At 41.5% G+C, this 25,091-nt stretch overlaps 4 protein-coding genes across 13 annotated transcripts in view; 3 read left to right on the plus strand and 1 right to left on the minus strand.

Moving 5' to 3' along the window:
- lyn (LYN proto-oncogene, Src family tyrosine kinase) overlaps nucleotides 1–25,091 on the plus strand; it is a 162,279-nt gene that overhangs the window by 54,101 nt on the left and 83,087 nt on the right.
- On the plus strand, nucleotides 4,161–5,472 carry mrps14 (mitochondrial ribosomal protein S14). The gene is made up of 3 exons (XM_057057517.1): nucleotides 4,161–4,299; nucleotides 4,672–4,836; nucleotides 5,122–5,472. The coding sequence occupies exons 1-3, from the start codon at nucleotides 4,171–4,173 to the stop codon at nucleotides 5,302–5,304; spliced, it is 477 nt and encodes a 158-aa protein (XP_056913497.1). The 5' UTR covers nucleotides 4,161–4,170; the 3' UTR covers nucleotides 5,305–5,472.
- Nucleotides 5,628–8,332, plus strand: cacybp (calcyclin binding protein). Of its 3 annotated transcripts, none has more exons than XR_008954073.1 (7): nucleotides 5,628–5,793; nucleotides 6,457–6,667; nucleotides 6,760–6,856; nucleotides 6,938–7,037; nucleotides 7,121–7,218; nucleotides 7,449–7,961; nucleotides 8,057–8,332. XR_008954073.1 is itself a non-coding variant. In XM_057057515.1 (7 exons), the coding sequence occupies exons 1-6, from the start codon at nucleotides 5,776–5,778 to the stop codon at nucleotides 7,609–7,611; spliced, it is 687 nt and encodes a 228-aa protein (XP_056913495.1). In that variant the 5' UTR covers nucleotides 5,628–5,775; the 3' UTR covers nucleotides 7,612–7,642; nucleotides 7,723–8,332. The 3 variants fall into 3 exon arrangements, 2 of the variants coding, with proteins under 2 accessions (XP_056913495.1, XP_056913494.1); XM_057057515.1 differs by having other exon boundaries at nucleotides 7,449–7,642; nucleotides 7,723–8,332; XM_057057514.1 differs by having other exon boundaries at nucleotides 7,449–8,332.
- Nucleotides 11,066–25,091, minus strand: part of ctnnd2b (catenin (cadherin-associated protein), delta 2b) — a 79,370-nt gene continuing 65,344 nt past the window's right edge. For 4 of the 8 annotated variants that reach the window (XM_057057510.1, XM_057057509.1, XM_057057507.1 and 1 more), the window contains 10 exons: nucleotides 23,627–23,744; nucleotides 21,618–21,800; nucleotides 19,220–19,393; nucleotides 18,813–18,963; nucleotides 17,254–17,497; nucleotides 15,950–16,034; nucleotides 15,742–15,868; nucleotides 14,566–14,688; nucleotides 14,014–14,090; nucleotides 11,066–13,399 (listed from right to left, as the gene is read on the minus strand). In XM_057057510.1, the coding sequence (XP_056913490.1) occupies nucleotides 13,136–13,399; nucleotides 14,014–14,090; nucleotides 14,566–14,688; nucleotides 15,742–15,868; nucleotides 15,950–16,034; nucleotides 17,254–17,497; nucleotides 18,813–18,963; nucleotides 19,220–19,393; nucleotides 21,618–21,800; nucleotides 23,627–23,744 (1,546 nt within the window). In that variant the 3' untranslated portion in view covers nucleotides 11,066–13,135. Of the gene's footprint in view, nucleotides 13,400–14,013; nucleotides 14,091–14,565; nucleotides 14,689–15,741; nucleotides 15,869–15,949; nucleotides 16,044–17,253; nucleotides 17,498–18,812; nucleotides 18,964–19,219; nucleotides 19,394–21,617; nucleotides 21,801–23,626; nucleotides 23,745–25,091 lie in introns of all 8 variants that reach the window. The other 4 variants (XM_057057503.1, XM_057057505.1, XM_057057502.1 and 1 more) reach the window with 1 other exon arrangement.

The raw sequence follows: 25,091 nt of genomic DNA on the forward strand, positions 1-25,091 counted from the left end.
ATCCCAGATGAATGGAAATCTCAAAACCAGCTGCTTTCTTTCCTCCGGGGCGTAAATATTTTTTTATTTAAATGTTATATAACATTCCATCACAGTCTTTTCTGCATTTTCCTGTTGTATATCAGAGATTAATCCCAAGATCTGTCTCCTGTTCAGATCTTTAATATCAGCATCTTTAACCCTCTTGTAAAAATGAACATTAGGTTTTTTCATGCTGAATACGACAACCATTTGTGGTATTTTAAAGCGTGATTGGGAGAAGAAAGTCAGCGGATGTAATTTGCGTAGCACCTGGGGAATAAATATATTGTTGACCGCGCGACAGAAAGCATGTTTCCATTTCCGGTTTTTTGGAAAATGATCCGTCTGCTGCTGACAGGCCGAACTTTGAGTTCAATCATGATATTTGTGCGTTTGGTACGGGAGTAGCAACCATGTTGCATCCCTAAAGTTGGTTACATTTGTTAAAAATTCGTTGGCCCAAAATGTGTAGAGAAGGGGTGGTACTTGCTTAATTTCTTCAACCCTCATTGCGTTTTCACCCTTAGTCACACTGATTACCGTAAATCAACCAGTTACTGAAACATTAAAAACCTTGTTTTCATCTTTGCACTGTAATATCTCTCAGTCATTAGCATCCTTCATGGGCAATTTTGCATGAAATACCCTGAAGCTCTGTAACACTTTGATAGCTTCATGTCATTTATGAACTTTTTCTTTTTTGAGTAAATATCCAGAAACCACATTGCCTCTTTTCTTTGATGGCACAGTTAATCGCACACAGGCCGAGGGCAACTAAAATAGCCCTGATTGCACGTTTAGTGTGAGGAGCGATGGAATCTGAAGGGGAGACCTTGTGCAAAATGAGAGCTGACAAATGGCTCCAAACAAGGGGCCGCAGATACCCCCCCCCCCCCCCATTCTTTTCAACCCTTCAAAAACCTTTTAATTTTCAAGATTCAAGATGTACTTTATTCATCCCCATAGGGAAATTGAATCAAAATTTCATTGATTATAGACAAGGACAACATCAGTTTAGTTGATGCTGGGGCTACACTGGTTTCCAGGTTTTTTCCACACACATGCAGACGCCTTATGTTTGCTCATTTATGTTCATATTATCATAAATGATGACTTGTGTCTTTGCTGCATCTGTAGGATAATCACATGTTTTTTTTGCCTCCTTGTTTTTAATTTGACCAGATGATGCAAAAGAACCCCAGCAGTCTGGGCAGCGACCTGTCCTGACCACACAGGGAAAAGTGCAACAGGCTCTCCCAAAACCCACAATCTACAGGTGCTGTAAGCGCAAAAGATGATGAACCCGCCACCGTAATTAACCAGCCTTTAATTGCGTGTGAGCGGCCAGTGAAGCAGGAGTGTGTGTTAATTGAAAGAGACAAGGCGTGTGAAGCATCAGACTGACTGATAAACTGGTGAGAACAGCTGCTGCACAGCTCCCAGCGCGGCCTGCTGATGTGAATCCCAGGGTGCAGGCAACCCGCCATGAAGCGCCACGTGGGGACCCGACCCCAGGTCCGCTGACTGACGTAATTGGGCCCCGCTCGCCATGTTTTGCATGGCGTTCGGCTTTGTTTTAGGAGGGAAACCAAGCAGGAATTTAATGAGACGGACTCAAATATACATGAGATGTCGCCTCCTGGCAAGAAGGTTCCAGGTCGGCTTCTAGAATTTATGATGATTTAACTTGTTCAGCCTCCTGGCAAACCAAATGTGTATTCCAAATGTCATTTGTTTCTTTCTTTACAGATTTAAAAAGGGCCGAAGTCCTCTTAAAAATTTTAATAATATTTCTGCTTGTTTTTGTGTTTACATCTCTAGGCTACACTTGTCAGAGTATAGGTGGTCCCGTAAGTAAGTATAATCACAGATGTTCCTGCCCCCACCCAAACCCCCCCAACACACACACACACACACACACACACACACACACACATACACGGACTTATTTCAGTTCTGACATTAGACATCGTCTTTGGGTTTTTTCTTCTGAGGACACACACATCAACAATGTTATTCGCACAAAAATTGTGCAGCGTCTCTCGAAAATCAAAGGGACTGTTGCCGCTTTTCCTCCTTTCAGAACAGCAGAGACGCACAGTCCTGCAGCGGGGACGTGCCTTGTCCGCTCACATCAAAAGATTTTACTGTAGTTTTGATTGATATCATTTAGTTGTTCTCTATCAGCCATGCAGGAGCAGGAAAATAAGAAAGCAGATGCTTTAAAACTGTTACTCCTGCTTTCAACATTAAACATGTATTTTTAAGTTTGTTTATGATCAAAGGATGGGGAAAAGATGTCTGAGAGATGAGGGACAGTATCACAATGTTTCCATCTGCCTGTACTTTAGAAACAGGTTGACCATCTCTCCCGTGGTGTCAGTGAGATTATATAAGGTAATATAGTCGCTCTAAAATCAATGTAAAATGGAAGAATTCAGGATAAATGCACTTATTCTTTGCTCACCATTATTTTTCTGTCCTCAGACTCTCTGTCTCATTCTTTAAGTTTGCGAAGCAAAAATGTACCAATCAATCAAGTCATTGATTCACCCAATGAGCTGAAAAATGTTATAGTGATGGAAAACTCTGGTCCCTAACTTGCATTCTGGGCTTTTTACCTTCTGGTCTCTTTTTATTCTGTCCAAGTCTTATCAGAAAAAAAAAAACAAAAACCTTTGGACACGAAATTCAAAGACTGTTATGTCTTCAAGTGGATAAAAGCAAAAATATCAGGAAGAGCAACTTGACTCTTAAAATCCAATTTCCGAAAGAAGTTTGGAACCAATTTTTAGACATTTAGGTTTCAGAGAACCTCTCCAAATATTAAGACTGCACAAATCTGTTCTGCTATTATAAAGAGAAAATAATGGTATTGATAATTATATAAAAAGCACAAAGATTATGTCTTGAGAGTCCAAAATTACCTTTTTAGGTCTATGACCTTAAAATTATAACTTGGTGTCTGCAGATCAACTGTTGTGAGTATATATCATCAGTCATTGTTTGAAGAAATTACACATTAAGAGAACATAATGCTCTATTATAGACCATTCTGCTAAACAACGGGAGGGAGGATTGAGAGTTATTATTGGATTATATGACCGCACACATTATTTTGACCATTTGGCTTGTGAAAATATGTCCTGATCAGCATTTATATTAATGTATTCTTGATCTTCTTTGGCAAAAAAACATAAATCATTATTTTGAGCCACTTTTTTCATTTCAAACAGAAAAGGGGAATTTTATCTGCTGGAAAACTGTGAAAATGAAAGTAGGGAAGAATAATAGAGGCCGTCCTTTATAATGCATATTAAAATATAAGAAAAAAGTTGATAATCTCAAGGATTGTATTCTTTTCAGAGAATGATTGTGCCTGTCTGGTGTTATTAAAGTAGTCACAATAGGGTTTTAAATGATAAGCCAAGATCAGCAAAAAGGACAAATTTCAGTTAACTGTGATTTACTGCTGGTGTCAAACGACAAAGGTATTTTATCATGTGCTGCTTCTCGTGAAAGAATTTCTGACTTGATGTAAAAAATATTCTAGTTTCACGCAAGAAAGAAATGTGTTCTTTCTTGCAGACTCAGAATTACTGGTGTGTTCTGTTGCATCACGATACTAATATATCTAGGTTACACTCATAAATGTGTATTTAATGTTTTCTTTCATTTCTAAAACCACACACACTTGTCACGTGTTATCACAAACCAGTATGTATCTTTCACAAGTGTAAAATACAGTAAATGCATTTCTTGAATGTACATATTAGCTAATTATGTTTAAAAAGCAAGAATGGGTCTGATTTCCAAAATTTCGGGATTTCACTCAGATTTAAGAGACGCATTCCTATAGATGGTAAACAAAACAACAACAAAATAGAACAAAAATAAGTTATGGATTAAGCTTGTAAACGCAAATAAACACTGCCATCTCGTGCTTTACGGCCAGTACTGCAATGGTCTTGGATTTAAAGCGTATACAGAATCTCAGATTAAATACCTTTTATTACAGAAATGAGACAGTTATTTTCTCCAGAAATTCTACTTTCACAACTAATATATACCTGATATGTATATATTTTTAAAAATTAGATATAGCTTTGTTTTTTAGGTCTCTTAAATATTCTCACGCCAGGTCTATAGATGGCGGATTTTTCTTTTTTTTTTTTTGCTTCTTCTTTTGTGGTTTTGAATCAATTCAATATGGCAGCCCACAGGATAGTATGTTCAGGGCTAAATGCCCTTTATTCCACCGTTTACACCCCAAAGCAGGTAACTATCTATATACTATATATTGTTTCTTCGATTTTTAATTTACGCATTGCTTATGTATGAAGGCAAAAACAATAATTTCTATGTTAGCTATATATTTTCCTGCTATTAGCTTCCTAGCTAGCATTAGATAACGTCCATATGGACGTTGATTGTTGTGTTTCATTTTTGTATTTTGACTCTGTAGTCAATAAGATGATTATTTGGGTTGTTTAAACGCTAAACTATATTCACTTGGTTAATCAGGCTAAGGTGTGGACGGCTTCGTCCCTCCTTGACAGAACTCTGCAGTCAATAAATAGCTGTCTGTTGTCTAATAGCAGGATTGTCATCAGATTTTGCAAATTCTGACGAAGTGACTGACATGTGCAGGTATTGGGAAGCTGCTGGGGAGCCGTGGAGCAGGTGAGGAGTTATTATGTTGACTGGAGGATGTTGAGGGACGTCAAGAGAAGACAGATGGCTTTTGAATATGCGGATGAAAGACTACGAATCAACTCAATGAGAAAGAACACAATTCTTCCCAAAGAGCTCCAGGTACAGTGTGGGAGTTTAATATAGATGTTTTGTTTGTTTTTTAATCCAGACAGTGTTAAATATCCTGTTGTTATTTCTTTGTAGACCTTTGGTGAATGAATGGTTTTACTAAGCTGTATTTAAGACGTGTCTACATGTGTTAGAAATGTGTCTAAACATATAACTGCAGATAGAGCAATATGTGATTTGTCATTCACATTAGATCACCTAATTTTGCAGTGCAACAGTCTGACACACAAGTGTTTTGTAAAGGGGATTTTTTCTTAATGTTGATATGTTTTGCAGGAACTGGCAGATAAAGAAATTGCAGCACTACCTAGAGACAGTTGCCCGGTGAGAATCCGCAACAGATGTATAATGACTTCCAGACCACGTGGAGTGAAACGGAGGTGGAGACTGAGTCGGATTGTCTTCCGCCACTTAGCCGACCACAATCAGATGTCTGGGATTATGAGGGCGAGGTGGTGACCAAGGTCCCAGTGGCCATTTTCGTCATTGGAAATTTAAATTGCAGATCGATATTTCAGTCCATTTCTGGCACTGTCTTCTAATAAGATGAGTCATTATTTTAAGAGAAAATTGTGAGGTTGATTTAATTTGATGTATTTACTGAACAAATAAAACTGTCACAAACCATTATGTTTGTATTTTTTATTGCAGATGATTTATAACTAACTGTGTGGATGACAAATTTAAAACTAAAATTATTTTCTTGACTAAGCGTATGAAATCAAATGCAGACTAACTCAGAAAGGGACGATCATCACTGTCCAGTAGGCGGCGATAGCGTCTTCTTAGGTAAAGTTAATCACAAGAAGAAGATGGAGGCGGGACAAAAGATTCACAGACGCAAGTCGGTGCGACAGAGCTGCAGATTCATAGCTGCTGGGCAGGTTATGCGGAGGCTTCACTGACATAACTAGTAAAAACAACGCAAAAATGGAGCTTACCGAACAGGTAAAAATTGTAGCAGTATATCAGTCTGTTTCTTATTGGTCGGTAAAGTAAGGCTTGCATAATCGTTCCTTCGGTTCGCTGACTTACCTCATCGATATCCTCTTAAATGTATTATATTTCCAAGCCAACGCAAATTGTTCAGATGTGATTGTCTTCACTGTCTCTATAATAGTAAGATTTAGAAAAAAAAACAACTTAAAACGCACTTTCATTTTCACGTCACATGAGCATTGTTAGCTAGTTGGGCTGTGGAATATACCAGAACATTCCAGCATTCACTCATACCTTAGCTTTGTTAACTCGGCACCACTATCAGCATGGTCGAGAAGGATACAATGTAAATTAACGCGAGTGGGGGTATTTATAATTCAAGAGACTCAGTCACTTCAGCAATTTGTTAATAGCTGCGTTTTTGCAACGGTTTTTAGTTTGCAGTGGGTGTCGATGACGTCATTGTTTCTAACGTCACTTCCTGTGATACAATAGGACGATCCCGCAGGTCTACATGGACCATAACGGGTGATTGTTTTCTGATTGGCTGTAATAAATGACTGATCAGTTTCTTTCATCGTCTTGAATTGTGTAATCTAATGAAATTCGTATCTGCAATGTCCAAAAGTTGTTTATGTATTGTAATTAACGTTTGTCTCCTGTCAACTGCAGATAAAGCAGCTGGAGGCTGATCTAGTGGAGTTGGGATCCCTTCTGGGGAAGGCAGAAAGGAAAAGGGCACAGGATCTGCTAAAGCAAGAAAAGCAAAAGGTGGAAAAAGAGCTTGCGCTTAAAAAGCAACAGAAGGAGCAGCAAGTAAAGAGAGACGCGGACCCCTCTGCACGTTCTAAAGCACCGTACACAGTCAAGATCACCAACTATGGTACGGTGGCTTTGTTCAGGTCCAGCTCAGGTCATTTGTGCAAATACAGCAGAGCTTTTTCACTACTATTACTACTATTGTGTCTTTTACAGCATGGGACCAGTCAGATAAGTTTGTCAAGATATACCTTACACTGAAGGATGTCCATAAAAATCCATCAGAAAATGTTGAGGTCAACTTTAGAGAAGGGTACGGTTTCCATTAAATGTGCCTGGCTGGTCCATCAGATTCAACCCGTGCGGTCTTATAGAACCCTTTTCTCTGTTGCAGGTCATTTTCTGTGTTGGTGAAAGATTTAAATGGGAAAAATCACCAGATGAACATCCTCAACCTCTTACATCCTATTGACCCAAATGACAGTTTTAAAAAGGTAAAAATGCGTGTTTTGTATTAATTATATGTGCCATTTCTGATTTTCTCACCTGTTTCAACTCTGTTCCCCTCCTTCAACAGATAAAAACTGATATAGTCCTACTCATGTGCAAGAAGCAAACAAATAAGAAGTGGGACTGCCTCACAAAGGTGGAAAAACAGGCCAAAGAAAAGAAAGAGTGAGTCCAGAGTAATGTTTTATCTCTTAACCCTTTTGCACAAATTAGGAAGTTGTAGTAATGGAGGTTAAATTATTTAACAATTTGCATTATTCTTTTGATGTTACAAAATCAAAGTAATTGACACTTAAATATAATTCACTGCAAACAGGAGACTATATTACATGGAGTGCTGTTGTAAATGCAAATGTGATGATTTAAAACCTTCACTATTCCGCTCAAAACGACAGAAACCTCAGTGGAGATGATGCTGGCGACTCCAGCGAGCCCCTGATGAACATGCTGAAAAAGATGTATGCGGAGGGGGACGACGAAATGAAGAGAATGCTCAACAAAGCCTGGACGGAGTCTCAAGAGAAGAAAATGAAAGGAGGAGACATGATGGACTTATGAAACACAGTGGAGGGGGTGCTGCTGGTGTCAGGTGCATAGAAAACCTGCAATGAGTAAATAACTCAATGCACCAAAGTACACCATTAAGAGGCTTGTATGTTCCTTCTGTAGAAGAAACCTCTAGTTCCTCCAGAATATTTTGCAGTATGCCACCAGCAGGTGGCGCCAAACACTGAAGATTGACCAGAATAAATGTCCCTCCACAGTCAATAATCAGCTTTGGACCAAGCAAGGGTGACTTCAGATCTGTTTTTCTTCTGCATATGACATCATTCCATCAGTAGTAACTGACACTAGACAATAGCAACCCCACATCAGTGTATCATACTTCGTCCTGCCATAGTATCATTGTGAGTTTCTTTCAAAATTTGTGAATATGTCAATTATTGCATCTAGTTGGGCTCTAGTGTTAATGAATATTCTCATATTTTCCATCGTCCAGCAGGAGTTAGAACTAAAGAAGCTTCTTGGATAAAATGTGAAACGGCTTTGAAAAACAAAAGGAAGTCCAGTTGAATTTTCTGAAGCCACAAATAGTTTGGCTCTCCACATCAATGTCCCTCAAATAGAAACTCTGAACAGAATCTGTTGTTTATTTTTATTGAACATAACTGACCCCAGATCAGTTCACTGTTTTAAAGTCAGATCTTTTTCATAGATGTGTATGTGAATTTTGTTTAATCATCTGAAATAAATCGCTGCAATCAGTGGATGCTTCTTTCTTAAGTGCATTGATACTGCTTCTGGTTTTGGTGGAGGGCTTCAATTTTATAGGATACATTTTGGGGGGGAAATACAATTATTTTTATTCATAGCTTAAACTGCAGGAGCCTTTAAAATACGTTTGTCCAGCGGATGGCGCCACCGAGCAGGTAAAGAACATTTTAAATTGGATTTATGAGAGACTAGTAGTGACTTGAGAATGGAGTGGGCAGAGTCAGTGTTTGGGTACCATGCCAAAACACACTTCTTCCGACTACCGTCGAGAAGTGACAAGCCAAATAATTCCGACTATAGGGGGAAGTAAGCTTTACAACTGCCTAGTGCGGTAGTGTGGCTGTGCCCTGAGTAAGTGCATACATGTCAAATGGACATTGAAGCACTGCAGATACATTTTCGTGTTCTTTAATAAATGTATACTGGAGTGGCTGTATCACTGTCCCTGGGCAGAACATTGACTTAGACCAGTCACCTTTGTAAAATGTGGTCTGCCTGTCATTGACTGTTCAGAAGCTATAGTTGCCATTTCAACTCATGACAACAAAGTCCAAACAGTCTATGAACATAAAAGCTGGATCACCACTACTGGGCTTTTGGCCTGGACCTGATTAAAGCGCTCAGAATGAAGCACAACCATGCACAGTGAACAGTGTTGACTCACCATCTTGGATGGGTTAAATGTTCATCCACAAGGCTCGCAAAACTACACAACCAAAAACTGAGACGTTGGCAGATCCCATTCACTTACTTCAAGCGGGCATCATCGAATAGTGAATACATCTAAACGGGTGAGTCCTCCACTAGAAACCCAAAGACGGCTTGAGGCCTTGTGTAGACCTCCGTGAGCCAAATAAACCTGGACTTTCACAACCCTCAGGGCCTCCAGTCGCAGCACTCACTGTTGATGCCCAGCTTGTGACTAGAGGCCTGTGGTCCTGACGTCTGTCCTGTCTATCTATCTATCTATCTATCTATCTATCTATCTATCTATCTATCTATATCTATCTATCTATCTATCTATCTATCTATCTATCTATCTATCTATCTATCTATCTATCTATCTATCTATCTATCTATCTATCTATCTATCTACCACTATTTGAATAATATTAAGTATGTTGATATTCCAAGATGAAGCTGTTCTCAAGCCTCTTGATGCATTAAAAGATTCAAAATATGTGCAGATAAAAAAATCTTCTTTCCCTTTCCGAGGAGGACCTGCACCCACCTAGACCACCTGACTGCCATTGATAAGCTCCTGCTCATGGCAGCGCTTTGTTCCTTCTTGGCCCTCACCTCAGAGCAAAACGTTCAGGTGGACATAAAATAAACTGATGCAGCAGATAAAAGCTCCAGTAATCTCAAAACGGTGCCTTTATGAGGCCCAGCATTTGCCAACTCCAACCCTTAACTGACAACATTCATCACAACAGATGCCTCAGACTCTATGGATGCAGAACCAGCCTGGAAACCCAAACGACCAGGGCAGACTGCCCCTCATGCTACCAATACAGCTGCAGATCTGGCTTAAAGATAGAATGTCTCTTCCTGAGAGGGAACATACTACAGAAGCACCACTGATATTCTGATATTCACTGATATTCCACTGTTATTTGAGTTATACATCTTGTGGTTCCCAAAGTGCATGAGAGAAAGAATAGCATAGCATGGATCGCACTAGAACGCCACCTTAGAGAGCTGAAATGGATGATTTGATCCACAACCCTGTCATCCTGTGCCAGAGAAGCATTCTCTCTCACTGCTACCCTCTTGGTGTTCCTAACTTCTGTCTTTGAGGATAACTCTTGCACAGTTTTCACAAATTCACAACAGTTTTGTTAATTTGAGTTACGGTACATTTAGTCAATATCAGTTATTAACTTAAATACTTTGTTTAATGAAAAAAATAATCTTATTTTAATTCATTTACATTAAACTGCAGATACCTTATTTTTGCTATCATAGCACCATGCAGACATGCTGTGTCCTGTTGTAAGGTGCTCAACAAGTTACATGATGGAAGGAGCAGAAGAAGAGAAGGTCGATGTATGAGCAGAAGTAAGCAAGCATGTACACAAGGATGGTTGAATGTCTCTCAGGATCATGATTCAATAACTCATTCCCATAGACTGTGTGTAACTATAGCTGACTATAACTACTATAACATATTATAATCTATCTTTTCCCCCTAAATAATCACACAACAGTTAATAGGCACCGCTGAGCAGCGGTTGTGCCTCTGTGGAGTCAGGATTACTGCCGGTCTGCCACAATATCAGTCGTAGCTTTGTTTTGAATGTTGTGGCTGCATTTTTCTATTTTACTTTATTATATTGATTAGAAACAATGATCAGTGGCAATTTTAATTTGGAGATTTCAATTCATTTTCTTGGAGTTTTGTGAGTGTCCACAATCTTTTCGCCTTTTCGATTTTTCAGAACTGCAGTGGCCGACACCTGTTGAATGTTGCGGCCTGAAGGTTTTATTGTTGCATGTTGCTACGGTTCCATGTTGCTACGGTGCAGACCTCAGCTCATATTAGTTGCTCTGTTGATGAACTGAATATTAAATGTTTTGTTGTAGCCTAAGCAACACACACACGCACTCCAGGTTGTTCAAACATTAACGTTTTGTTGGCGAAATTACTGTAGACATCTAAAAAATGTTTTAAAGATCAGTTCCAAGGAGTATTAACACAGCACACACACCATTAGAACAAAAAGGCAACACCAGAGCTTTTTCAATGGTCCATTTATATTTTTGGAACAGTTGCAATCTGTTTGAGGCAATAGAAAGACTCACAATTTTCTTTGTAAAACATGTTTGGTCTAGCAACAAAAAAGAAAATACCAATATTCTATCCCCCTACAGCTCTTACAGTCTGCCTAAAGGGTCACAAGGACGTACATCATGTCAGTCTATCGAACAAAGCAACACGGTCTGCTCCTCATCCCTCGTTTCGGGTGGACAGTTGTTTTTAAAGCAAAGGATGACCTTTTGACCTCTGGACATGTGTCTTATAAAAAGAAGGGGAAAAAATAGAAGCTTGCCGTTCAGATTTCAGGGAAACGTCAGGCGTTCGTGGGTGCCACTTCAGCAGTCGGAGACTCGAGTTGTTCTTCTCGTGCCTAATTTCAACAGGACATCAGCAGGTTGCTGCTTTAAAACACACTTTAAAAAAAAAGAATAACAACAACACAGACATGTTGGAAAATATTCCTCACTGATGTAGCACCTTTTAGAACTTCCGTAGTGACAGTGTGTGTCCCTGGGCCCCGGTCTAGTCTACTCCACACGGCAACAACATTACTACACAAAGTTGACAATTGAGTGTTGACCAAAAAGTAAAAGGTGAACAAAATCCCTACGTGTGCCTACATTTACAAGTCTTTTTCCTTAATGTTGCTGCTATAAGTGACATCCACATCTGCACATAAAAAGTATATATTTATATTTATATAATATATATCCATATTCTATTTGACAGTTTTGTCTACCATGACGTCAGAATTGCCAACCATCTCTTAGAGGCTTTTGTACTTCAAACATTGAGTATTTTACAACACTGAAATCACCGAGCTTTGTACAACTTTGGAGCAAGCCTCGCTGTGCCCGTTCCCTCAGTGTTTCTGCCCCAGCCCCAGGGGCAGGTATGGAAAATCCAAAGCATTTACAAACCGGTTTCCTAACCCCGGTCTGTCTCTTCGGTTCGCCCGGACAGGACCATCGTTTGGCACGGTTATTTACACAGTTCACCCGAACCAGGTGGCTCATGGGAACAGGGAGGGGGGTTTTGAGCTGCCGAGGAATCCAAAGGTTTGGTGATATCACGAGGGAACAGAAACCTGCTTGAGCTTCTCTCTCGATAGTTTGGCAGCTGTGCTGTTATCTGTCTGCAGGGCAGTACATGTACGACAAGAACACCACGATCTAACAGAATCGGTGCTTCGATACAAAATATTCAGGTCCAGTGTTTAACGGCTGTATGAGTCTCCTAAAGTGTGGCTGCAAATGTTGCGCGCGCATCAAGAAGTGTGTGTGTGTGTGTGTGTGTGTTTGGAGTGTTTCCCATGTGGTTCGATGAAGGAGTGAGGCGCACCGTTTCCGACGACAGTGCATCTCTGCGGATGTCCATCGGACACTGTACAAGCAGAATTGGGACTTTAAAAAAGTAGAAACACAAAAGAAAAGAGTTACAAATGAATCGCATCCAGGAGCCGTTGCCTTTGCACAGAGGAGGAAACATCATCACTGAAGCCACAGAGACAAACACATGTTGGTGTGACAGACGTCCTACTTGTCCTACAGCTCTGCTTCTTGTGCTTCACATTACTACGAACCATACTGTTTTACTACATATTTACAGGTTTCAGGTCAAACGATCCCTTCCCAAGTCCACTAGTCCAGTTCTTGCTTTCTGTGTCCTTCATATAACGCCTCCTCTTCCTCTGTCCCTCCCTCCATAGTTCTCTGTTCAGACGACCACCGCTGCTCCTAATGGTGAACCTTTTTTGCAACGGTCGCTAACAAACTAAAGAAAGTGTGCCTGTTGGTGGTGTGCATGCACATGCATGGCTGCTACTCAGTCCGATCCATTTCTGCTGCGTCTCAAACGGGTCTAACATCTCGGGTTTTCTCCTCTCCTCCCACGCGTTTCCCTGCTGCTCTGCTACCATTGATGCTACTCAGAAACCACGAGGGGAATGAGGAGGGAGGGAAACTGTCTCTCTTCTGGCTTCTCTGTCTCTGCTGTCCATCATTTGCTGTTTTCCCTTCTGCCCAAATCCTCCACAGTCATCCCCTCTTAGACCCAGGAGTCTGGCGAGGCTGGATAGTGGCTGGTCTCATAGTTGAGCTCGCTGTAGGGCCGTGAGGCTGAGTAGAAGTCTACATAGTTGCCTGTGGACTTGAGCCCCTGCAAATGCATGTTGAGCTCTCCTTGTGGGCGGCGCCCTGCGCCATGCATCTGGTTCTCGTAGTAGGCCTGGTCCTCGTAGTTGCTGTTGTCAGGTGGGGGAGGGTTTTGGAATGGAGGGTAGGGCTCTGAAGGCAGCCCTTGAGAAGACACCTGAGAAGAGGAAATCATCAATGTGACACACGTATGATTACATTTTTTATAGCTTCATTTCCTGGCCTTTAGAAATGGACTATGATTCTATATAACAGCCTCAGCATCAGCAGCTGGAGCTTACCTGCTCTGTTGCCTTTAATTTAACTCCACTGCCCATTAATACATTCTAAAATTGCACTCATTACCAATCAGATCTCCCCCCCCCCCCCCAAAAAAAAGAAAGCGTAAAAACTCTAGGTCAATGCATCACTTTGGCAACTGTGGTGCAGTGGTCAAAGGTTCAAATCCCCTGGGGGCCAAGGGCACTTCTGTGTGGAGTTGTACGTTCACCCCATGTCCACTTGGGCCTCTCTGGGTACTCAAGCTTCCTTCTGCGTTCCATAGACATGCATTTGGGCTGACCTCAGGTGTGAATGCGAGTGTGAATGGCACCCACAGGCAGCCGGGATGGGATCCAGTCCAGTCGTACATCAGCAGAAAATGAGAGTCACCTCTACTTCAGTCTCTACTGTCAGACTCAGCAGAGGCCTCAGTAAACAGCCGCTACGTGCAGACCACAGTGATGTGTGTACCATGACTGTCACCTCTCTGGACTAAAGTAACCCATGTACCTGGTTATATTTCAGGTCATCGGTAGGTGAGACGTATGTTCCTCTGTGCAGCGTTGAAGACCCACCGGTAATCTGACCTGCAGACACAGGAAGTTTATGCCAGTCAGTCATACGCGTGGAACCATCGTTCAAGTACTGACGAGTAAAGAACAGACTGGAACCCTGTATGGACTTATACGAGATTTTATTACGTGGTTCCAACCTATGCACTACCACAGTGTAGATGGACGACCCAAGACCTGAGGCCCAAAACCATCACATTTATTTTCAGCAAGGACTGGAGGAGTAATATGCTATCCTCCACATTTGCAGATGGGAAGCACAGGTCTCGATGTATCACAAATGCTAATTTCATAAATTGCAACAGGAAATCTCCTAATGTATCATGGTGATGGAGTGAGATCTAAACACTTGGCATGGTGAAATGTTCTGGCCGCTAAAAAATAGTAAAGCTCACAACACAGTAATGCGCTTGAAAACAAAGGTGGTTCTACTCCTGAATGTGAGCTCATTCAGTAACAATATATTGGAGCAGTTTTATGGATTACCCACCCGCCATGGCGTCCTTCCGGGATGTATGTTCACCCTTGTGGTAATTAGCATTGCCAGTGGTCTCATATTCAGCTTTCCTCTCCTTCAATGCCATCATGTCTCTTGGTGAAGCAGGAGCACTTGCTACACACACACATGTGCACACACACACACACACACACACACACAAAGGGGCTCATTAACACATCCAAAATATACATTTGGTTTATTCTCTGAACATTTACAGGTATCTTGACAATAACCCAAATTACAGGGATATCCTCAGTAACTGCTGCTTTTAGTCTCATTTCCCCCTGTTTTGTTAACACAACGTGAGGTTTACCTATGGTGACAGGTCTGCATCTGACAGGCAGACCTGAAGTCACCTCCCCTCATCCTGGAGATAATTAATGGAGGGATAATGAGAGAAGGTCAGAAATGTCAAACAGTTTTGAGATATTCTGCTACTGATTATTATTATTATTATTATTAGTTTTTTAGTAGTAACTTATTATTTGTCCGCTCCTGACCTCTTGTGGCAACTGCTGCTGTTTAGGCCAAATTACATAAAGAAATACAAAAGGACTTTATTAAAGCTTTGCTTAATTTCAAATGCTTACCAGAATTTTCATGAACAATGTCATAAACAATGCCTGAACACCAACATCTACTATTGCTGTAGCAGCCCTTTATAGTAATTCTATGTATGTAATGTCGACGGCGATAGTTTCATGCCTCATATTTAGTCATTTTAATTCTGGTGGCCTACCTTCAGCATTGAAATAGTAAAAGTCAGAGTGAAACTTTATTGGTGTTTCACAGTTGATGAATGATACAGAATATTAATATCATTTGTTTAAAGAAATAACTTTTATTTCCTTGCAAACAATGATAAATGTACCAAGAAAATTGGTATCCTGGAAAATGTCTGAACGGTAATAGTACTGTATATTAAAGACAATATAATGAAACTCAATAATGTATAACAGTAATAAAAAATAAAATTACCATTAAAAGACTTTTGTGGAATCGTGCAACACTTGTATCACACAAAAATGATGTAGTGTAATTTAATGATGTGCATTGTTGGATCTCCTGATGCAGCTGCACGTGCCCTCACACATGCAGAAATGTGTAAATGTACGTCATGTTTGAATTATTACCAGAGCACAAACCCACACCCTAACCCACACTCACCTGATCGATTGTTTGGTGAGGTTCGTACCGGAGAGATGGATGGAGTACGAGAGGAAGAGTAAGGACGCTGCCTGTCTCTCTCTATCGTAGAAGAAGAGCCCACAAAATGATACTGGGAGTATCCATCCTACAGAGAAAATGCCACACATGAGAAGAGGCTGAAGTAGGATGGAGCTCCTGGTGACTACTAAAGTGACAGTGACTTTACCTTTTTGTAGAGGCTGCGGAGGTCTCTGTACTGCCACATGCTGCTCAGGACCTGGGACGCCGCCTTCACCACTTTAGGACTATGTCTGGGAATTCAGCACAGACAAAGTGCAGGACGTATAAAGCTCGACTGTCTTTTGTAGGTAGATGAACCAAAGCAGTTTCTGTGGTTAACAAAGTGATGGGCTCTTTAGCAGTTTCAGCCTGGTGTGACTTGCCGATCCACAAACTGTGTCGGACAGTTTCAGACAGCTGACTGATGCCATGTGTTCGTGTGTGTGTGTAGACCTGACTGACATCTTCACATCAGCGATATTGAACTTGATTTCTTCAAGTCAAACAGGAAGTTTTAATCTTTGATGAGAGGAAAGATTCTCCAGGCAGGAGACATGCGGCAGCATTTGAAACTCACTATTCTGACATACAAAAAAAGATTGAATTTGCAAAGGGTATCAGGAATGGAAGTAATAAAAGACCGAAATTTGTCTAATTTTTGACGGCGGTAGGAGTTGTCAGCATATCAGATCTGAGAACAGACTTTCACACCCGACTAACGGCTGCTGATGTAAGTGGCCACTGTTACCTTCTTAATTATTATGAGATGCGGCTGTGCTGCCATGTAAAATTCTAAAAAAAAAGATTTATTCCAGAGAATTACATATGTGCAATCTCTGTACTGCAATTCTGAGGTAATGTTATTAAAATTAATTGAAGTGTTTTACAGCTTTACTTTTCTTTAAACCAATATATGTTTTCATGTCTTTCCTTTAAAATAAAACAACACCTTTTACTGCAGCATGTTCGGATGGTCAGCAGGTGGAGCAGAGCTTTTTGGATTATATTTGGGTATGTGGTTGGAGGACTCAGGTTCCTGTCACAAATGCTGCCTGTTGCTCTATTTTTATCAAAGTAGCACAACACCAGTCAGCGTTGCAGCCATTCTACATGGCTCCTTTAACGTCACAGAGACCAGATGTGGAAGAGATGGCTGTGCGGCAGCTGGCTGTGCAATATCTGCCGCAGCGGATGTCACATCAACTGTTTGATTTGGTCTTTTTTTTAACCGAACATTCATTTCTGGGAGGAATCCTGGAATGGAGACTGCAGTGAGCAAACAATCATCCAGTAAAGGTCAAAGATGATTCAAATCTGACCTGAGAAATGGAGACGAATCAAATTAGGAATTCTAATTTTACATTTGCGCTGTGGGGCTGTGATTGAGCCCAAACCCATCTCCTGATCTTTTCTTATCGTTTCATCCGATGTCTTTCTTCCACTCAACAATAATTTTTCCATTTGGCTTACTTGTCTCCTTTGCTCCGGGCAATGCCAATGAGCTTCTCAATGCCCCCAGCGTCCCGCAAGGCCTTAGTGTTCTCCATGTTCTTAGTGATGACCTCATGCAGAGCGCAGCAGATAGCTGTGATGGTGTCATCTGACATGGTCTTTCCCAGCAGGCTGGTAGCGTTGCCTCCTCCCCCACTGCTGCCGTTGTTGTTGTTGCTGCCTCCAGGCAGACGGTGCACCAAGTCCCTCATGGCATATTTACCTGGCCGGGCGGGTTAAGAGTGACAATGGCAGAATTCAGACTGGATAGAAGTAAGGGGATAGAAGGTTGAAAGGTAGAGGAGCCGAGGCCCCCTGCTGGAGACGATGCAACATGGCGGTAATGAAGACGTTTGAAGATGTTTTCCATACATTCTTAAATGGAATACTATGTTTTCTTGTTTCTATTGCACCTTTATTTTTAAGCTCACTTCACAATCCTTAATCATAAAGGTGGATGAGAGCATGATTTGAGTGTATGTATGTAAAGAAGGCTGCTCCAGGTGTGGGTAAAACATGAGCGGATTAATTTTTAACTCTGGGGTTGATTAGGATTATCAGAGATTGCTTTTTATCCCATTTATTTCAATGGTAGCATCAGCAGCATCTTCTTCCTGTCATAAATGAGACGGTCTCACTCTAAATCTTGCCAAACTGCCCAGTATAGACCATCAAAAAGTGTTTTAATTGGCTAAAACCTGCTCTTTAGTTATACCTGCTTTTGCACGTCACAGGCAGCTGTGAATAGTCAGAGAATCCTGAAAATTCTCACAGGTTTTCAAATGCTTTTAGTGAAATGTCCACCCTTGTCCGCTATAGGCTAATGAGACGTTTGCACTGGAACGAGACGCAGCATTTATTCCCTGATGGTGCAACGCCAACAGAACAGTCAGACAGAAACATTTATTGCAGATAATTAAGCCCATACAAACCAGGTTTAAAAATATCAACCTTGTCTGAATTTACAATTTTCGCGACATGCAGCAATGCAAACATGACAAAGGTACACTGAGAAGGAATCTCAAATTCGTACGAGTGCAGCATAAAACAACACGGGGCTCCCGACAGACGTGTGCGCAGACAGTATTGATGTTCATACTGATAGCTCTGGGGATGCACCTACAGGATTTGGTGTGTCTCTTGCGCAATTTAATCATGTTAGCAAGTCGGCTAAGTGACAGCGGAGCAATATGTAGCATCAAAGTACCGGTAAACAGGTCTGCACACAGCAGCAAGATGGAGGAGTGACATTACAGCAACACACTGCACACACGGGTTGGCCACATGCTCAGCACGTGCACGCACACAGTCTAACTGAGAGCTCCAAATGTCAGGAAAAGGAAGGAGGCATGTTGCTATGGAGACCAGCAGAAATTGGTTACAGAAATCAATTGGCCTCCAAAGGGAAGTCAAGCAAGGACCAATCAGAGGATGACTTTTATCTGCTCAAGCATGGAAGCTCTCTGCACATGCAAAGACAATCACACGATCCCCTGCAACATCATCTCCGTAAAGAACAGTCAAAGAAACTGACTCACCAATGAGCTCCTTGTTCCTAATGTCCAGAGCCATGTTCCTCAGAGCTGTGGCCACGGCACAAACCACCCGGTCATTGTCTATCCTCAGCAACTCCACCAGGATAGGAAGACCCTTCTCTTTACGAACTGCAGCGCGGATATAGACGGACCACTGGACAGAGCAGAAGGTCGAATGTGAATTATTTTTTCCTCATTTCTGGTGCATTTTGAATTACTGATGATCCTGGATTCCTACTGATGTGTGATGGGTTCGTGTGAAGATTGGTTAGCTAAGTGCTAACTCCAACTCCCTTCTAAAATCGTTATTATGGCATTTATGACTCTGGGGGAAACTTGTTTGGAATTTAAAAAGGTCTGTGTGGATGTTTTTTAGGATTCTAGTCAGAGAAAGCTCATTGAGTCCCTACCTTCCAGCTGCCAGCAGCTAGGTTCTGCAGAGCCCCCGCTGCTCCCTCCAGGGTGTCTGGGTTGGAGCACTCAGACAGCAGTGTGAGGTATGGCTTCACAATGGTGGGGTGCCACAACATTTGGATGCCTTTAGGGGGCTCCGCCAAGTCAGGAAAGGGGCCAACACCGTCCCACTATGGAGCAAGAGATAAAATGTAGAAGAATTTTGGTTCCTTGATGGTTCAGCACAGGAAGGTTCTCTGAGGGGGTCTGAAAAGAGCTGCAGCTGCTGTTTTTTTCATTCTGAACTTTTAAGAAGAACATTCATCTTTAAAATATCTGAGACTAATCAATGTTAAATCAGTGCTTATTTTTGTGAAATACCAATCCTCGGGAAGCTCCGCTGACTGTAACAGAGCTGCAGCTGCAGGAAGATATTAAATTCCTTTTCTTTTTGAAGTCTTAAACCCATCTAGAAAAATATGAATGAATCAATTGTATTTTCAGCAAACACTCAAACTACTTTAAATGAACTCATTGATCCTCTTTACATGACCATAATAATATCTGATAACTGGAAGATATTGATAATGATGGGCTGAGGAGCGGAGGGTTTTCAGTTTAAACCCCGGTGCACATGCAAATTTTACTACCGTAATCTGATTTAATGCAGGAGACACTAGAAACCAGTCAAAGATTATTTTGATGTGGTGGAGTTTGACCCTTTACAACATTACGATTCCCACAAGAAGGAGGCTCAAGAAAAATGCAAGAGGACATGATAATGTGGAGAACCTTACTGGGCATCAGTTCAACACTTCAGCTGGAAATACTCGCCACATCAGCACTGGTCAGGGTCAGGATGTGTCTCATGCACTGTCTTGATGTTTGAAATGATGTCAGACGCTGCTGAATCGTTAAACATTGACTTAAAAGGCCAGGCTAACCTTTACTGCGATGCATGTCGGGTGGACAGAGAAGAACTGGTCTAAAGTTCACATTAGTGATGAAATAAAGTTTACCGGTAATCTATTTGGGTCTGGTGGAAAACATAATGTCCCCATCAGACCCCTTAACCCTAACCCTCCAGTTAGTACTGCCAGTCACTGCTGTTTTCTAATTTTAATCATGATATTAACTGATGGTTTCTGTTTAGATGACACATTGGTTGTTTTGTACAGGACAGTTCTGGTACAGACCCATCCAATTTTTTTATATGTTTTCAGCAGTGAAGATTACATTATTCATGACAGAGATCAACAGCTCATGAATTGTAATTTGCAAAGAAGGATGAGCAGAAATTGTAGCCTCTAAGTATTCAAAGCGGGGAAAAATGGGCTCACAGCAGGACTGGGAGATCAGAGCTGTCCCACAGACTGAACCATGTTGGACTTCCTGTGCAGTGATCGCCTCTGCTCTGATACAAAATACCCAGCCCATTTAGCATGTCTGTCTGGCATTCCAGTTCAGCCCATCTGTTGCCAATGGGCAAACATCCTTGTCCCCTTTGCTTCTGAAAATCAGCCCTCTTGTTGTTGAATTGGCAGAAACCATTTGGCTGCCCTGGAAGTGACTGGAGCCTCTTGTCACACTGACAGTCAATCAGCATCACGGTGCCTTGAGTGGAAATCAGCTCCCAGCCCTTCTGCAGGATCAGAGGGTGCAAACTGCTCATTAACACATCATGCTTTACTCCCCCTTTTATTTCCTAAAAAAGAGATTTTATTTCACTGTCAATGAGGAGCCAAAGATTTGACTTAACCCTTTATTAAACCAACCAGAACCACACCGTGGGGGGAAGGGAGCATCTTTAGGTTAAATGTGGCATTAAGAATGGCCATAATGTCCATTTAGTACAGTACCCCCCCCCACAACATACACACACACACACACACACACACACACACTCAACCCCCCCCCCTCTTCCAGCCTCTCTCCTCTCACTGCAGCTGCAGGCGATTACCATGAAGCTCGTTGAAAAGAGCAGAAGTCGATCTGTGGAGTAATTAAGAAAGAGAATAGAGAGAGAAAAGCGCAACTGGGTATGCGGGCATGGCGGTGGGGGTGAGGGTGAGTGTGAGGGTGAAGGGTGTCAACTGCTACCAGAGAGGAAGTGAAAAATCCAATATGCATGCAAAACTGGGGAGGAAAAGCAGCAAATTAAAAACTTGAGATGACATCACTGTAGATGGAGCAAGTATGGGGCGTCCCAGGTTCATTAACGCACCACAGTTGAAAGTTCAAGGTACTTTTACTTTTTCTCAGGAGAGGGGTGATATCATTGTTTCGTACAGCCCACCACAAGAGGGCAGCATGCATGCTCCAGGTTTGATTTTGGCCTAATTCTTGTGTTATCCCTTTCTATAAAACCCACCTCTATAAAGGCTCATGTGCGTGAGGAAGTGACATCACTCTCACCTGGTCATGTCCCTTCTTTTTCTTCTTCTTCTTTCCCCAGCATCCAGAACTTTCTGCATCTTTTCCACCAGTGTCACATAACAGACCATCCAGCTCCTCGGAGCCACCTTGCTGGCTTTGGGAGGTCTCTGCAGCCAGACGGTACGACAGGTTCCTCAGGATACACACACAGTTTTCCACCGTCTGGCGGAAAAGAGGGGGAACACAGAGAGATTGAGTGACAGCCATAATGCAGAAATACATGTTTACCAGCTGTTTACACCCTGAAATATGATATACCGGTAACTGATTTTAAAACTGATTTAAGGATTTAATCAGAGAATTTATTTCAACATGTTGTGAACATGGACACGTCATTTAGGTTTTGCAATTATTTTAAGTGATATGTGTTTCTTGGTATATTTATATCTGACAGTGCTGAAAGAAAAGAGTATGCAGGGATTAAGAATAAAGAAGGTCCAAAAATAGGTGTTTTTACAGTGTATAATAATTATGCATCCACACACAAGCAGCAGCACCTTATAGAAATTATTATCCATATGCAGCAAACTCTGCAAACACACAGATAAACAGATTAGAATGTAAATGGCACATATATTAGCACTAAATATGAAACATGTTTACCAAGCAAGCAAACAACCAGTCATGTACAAACACATATGAGCATATTCAAAAAAGGATTATTCACCAAATCCACCTACAGAAAACCACATGAGGTTATATGATTGTATGTTCTTGTACTTGCTACATACTGAATACTAAAATATGTGTTCTACGAGCAAAGCGAAGACATTTATGACTGGTCTTTACACCTTCAATGGACTGTTTGAGGGTTAAGGGGTTAAGTCGTGGATTTAAGGTCTGGGTTACAATTGGGTTTAGGTCAGGGTCTGGGGGCAGTTGATAGGATTTGGGTAAGGGGCTGGGGAATGTATTGTGTGTACCGTAATTTCCGGACTATAAGCCACTACTTGTTTCCTACACTTTAAACACTGCGGCTTATTCTACGGTGCGGCTTATTTATGTTTTTTTTCATTGCGCACTATCACAACTATTGTGAATCAGTCATTTTTACTAACCCTCATCAACATGGAAAATACTAGAAGAAAAGCACATGATGCGACTTTTAAGTTAAAAGCGATCACTCTGGCGGTTGAAGAAGGAAATCGAGCTGCCGCGCGTAATCTTGGCATACAATACGGTAATCAATGGCGAGAAGGTGGAGACGCCAGCATAAAGAACTGATCCAAAGCAAAAAGACGACAAAAGCTTTTAGACGTAAACATCGCAGGTGGCCCGATCTTGAAAACGTTCTGGAAGGGGGCTGCTGTATAAATCAGACAGAAGGCAAAAGCAATCGCCACCGCGATGAAAATAGAAGATTTTAGAGGTGGGCCATCGGGGGTTTTAGGTTGTTCATTGTTTGAGTAAAAAAAGCATAAACAACGTAACTTGTGTGTAACTGATACAAACGTATATTTCAAGGTAGCTGCATTACAGACACCTTTAGAAAAAAAAAAGCATTTACCGGTAGAATTTATTTGTTTATGTTGGTAAGCGGATTAAATTAAAAGAAAAGTTAAAAAATCCTGACGTGATAAAATTTGGATTTAAGGTCTCTGTATAAACATACGAGTGAAAAGAGTGGCTGTTGTTTCTTACCTGTCTGTTTGTCACTCGTCAGTGACTCGTCTCTTCCGGTAATAAAAACATATACCAGTACTGAATGTTTTTGATCTAATTTTTCATATTACTACGTGGGATACCCGTGGCTTAAAATCCGGTGCGGCTTGTATAAATACAAAATTGATTTTCTTTCTAAAATCAGATTATAATCAGGTGCGCTCTATAGTCCGGAAATTACGGTATACATACATATTACATACATACATTATACATAGTGTAATATATAATGTATAAGCCTAAGAATGTCTTCACAAAGATAGAAATACAAGAAAGTGTGTGTGAGCGTGTGCATGTGTGTGTGTGCGTGTGTGCACGTGCATTACCTTGCTGTCAATCTCACTGCTCCCCAATGCAGTCTGGATGACGTAGAGGAGTGCATCTGTCAGACCTTCGCATTCCCTCATCCTCCTTCGAGCCTCCTCTCCAGCAGAACTTACATTTCTGTAAAACATAAACGCATGCAATCAGCATAGAAGACTAATGATGCACACGTTGCTGTGTGACAGAGATAGTCTCTGTAGAACTTGGACTGTGACACCCTTTAAATATCAGCCTATTAAGCAAGAGATGTGGAACAATCTTCATCATGGGAATCTGCCATTAAAAGGTATTCACATTCCTCTCTACCTTTACAATCCATCCAGGAGCTTCTGCTGAGAAGCTTCTCAAGATCACGATGCTGCCTTCACCGTGCTTCGGCAGGAGATGTGTTTGTGGCGATGTGCAATGTTTGTTGTTCATATATATAGTCTAGTCTGAAGGTCAAAAAGATAATTCCTTGTCTCATCAGACCAAATAACCATCTTCCAGTTGACTTTGTGGTCTCCCTCATGCCGTTGAATTCCTCCCTTCACTCTTCCAAACAGCTTCTACTGGTGAAGTTCCATGCACAGACTGTCCCCTCTGAGCCACTGAAACTGTAAACTCCTTCAGAGTGGCTGTACGTGCCATCCTCTTTCCATTTTTTAATGATGGGTTTAACTGACCTCTGTTGGATTTCCAGTGAGGTGTAAATCTTTTTTGGCATGTCCTGACTGTCACTATTATCTGTGTTGCTTTGGGGGTTGATTTCACCTCAGCCTTGTGAACATCAACTCTGCTTATCAGTTGTTTGAAGATCCACACTCGGCCAAACTTATATACTGCTCATTTAAGGACAATTTGAATTATCCAAATCACTCCAAATGAATGCTGGGGCACTCCAAGATAACCCACACAGACACGTGGAGAACATGCAAACCACACAGCAAAGCCAGGAATCTTCTTGCTGTGATGCGACACTGCTAGCCATTGTGCCAACCTACTCTAAACATATTGTACAAAAACAAATTAAATACTCTTCATAACATGAAGATGTACAGTTGGTGTTATCGCTGCTTGGCATATCTGCCTGCTGCACCTCCCATGGTGCCCATCGGGTCAGCTGAAGAGTCTTGCTGAAGCCACAATCTGCCTCCCTCTGTCAGCTCCATGCTCCGGCAGAGAATGTTACCTTTTCAAACATTACAGCCAAGTTTGCGGGTTGATGATGAACATTTGCTGTGTTCTACAGTAACCTGGTCTGCACTAGATAGCAACCACAGCTATACATCTGTGTGCTCAATGCCAATCGGTAAAGTTTATTAATACTTAATACGATAGCATACAGGCAGACACATGGAGGGAACCAGCTGAATATGTGCATGACTGAAAGTGAGAGATGATGTGAAAGAGTGAGCCAGAAGGAGGAGGTGGCACTGGAGGTGATAAAGGAGAGGAGAATGATGAAAGAGGAGAGAGGGGAGAGAG

Source organism: Takifugu flavidus, chromosome 15 (genome assembly GCF_003711565.1).
Source record: "Takifugu flavidus isolate HTHZ2018 chromosome 15, ASM371156v2, whole genome shotgun sequence".
Lineage (NCBI taxonomy): Eukaryota > Metazoa > Chordata > Actinopteri > Tetraodontiformes > Tetraodontidae > Takifugu > Takifugu flavidus.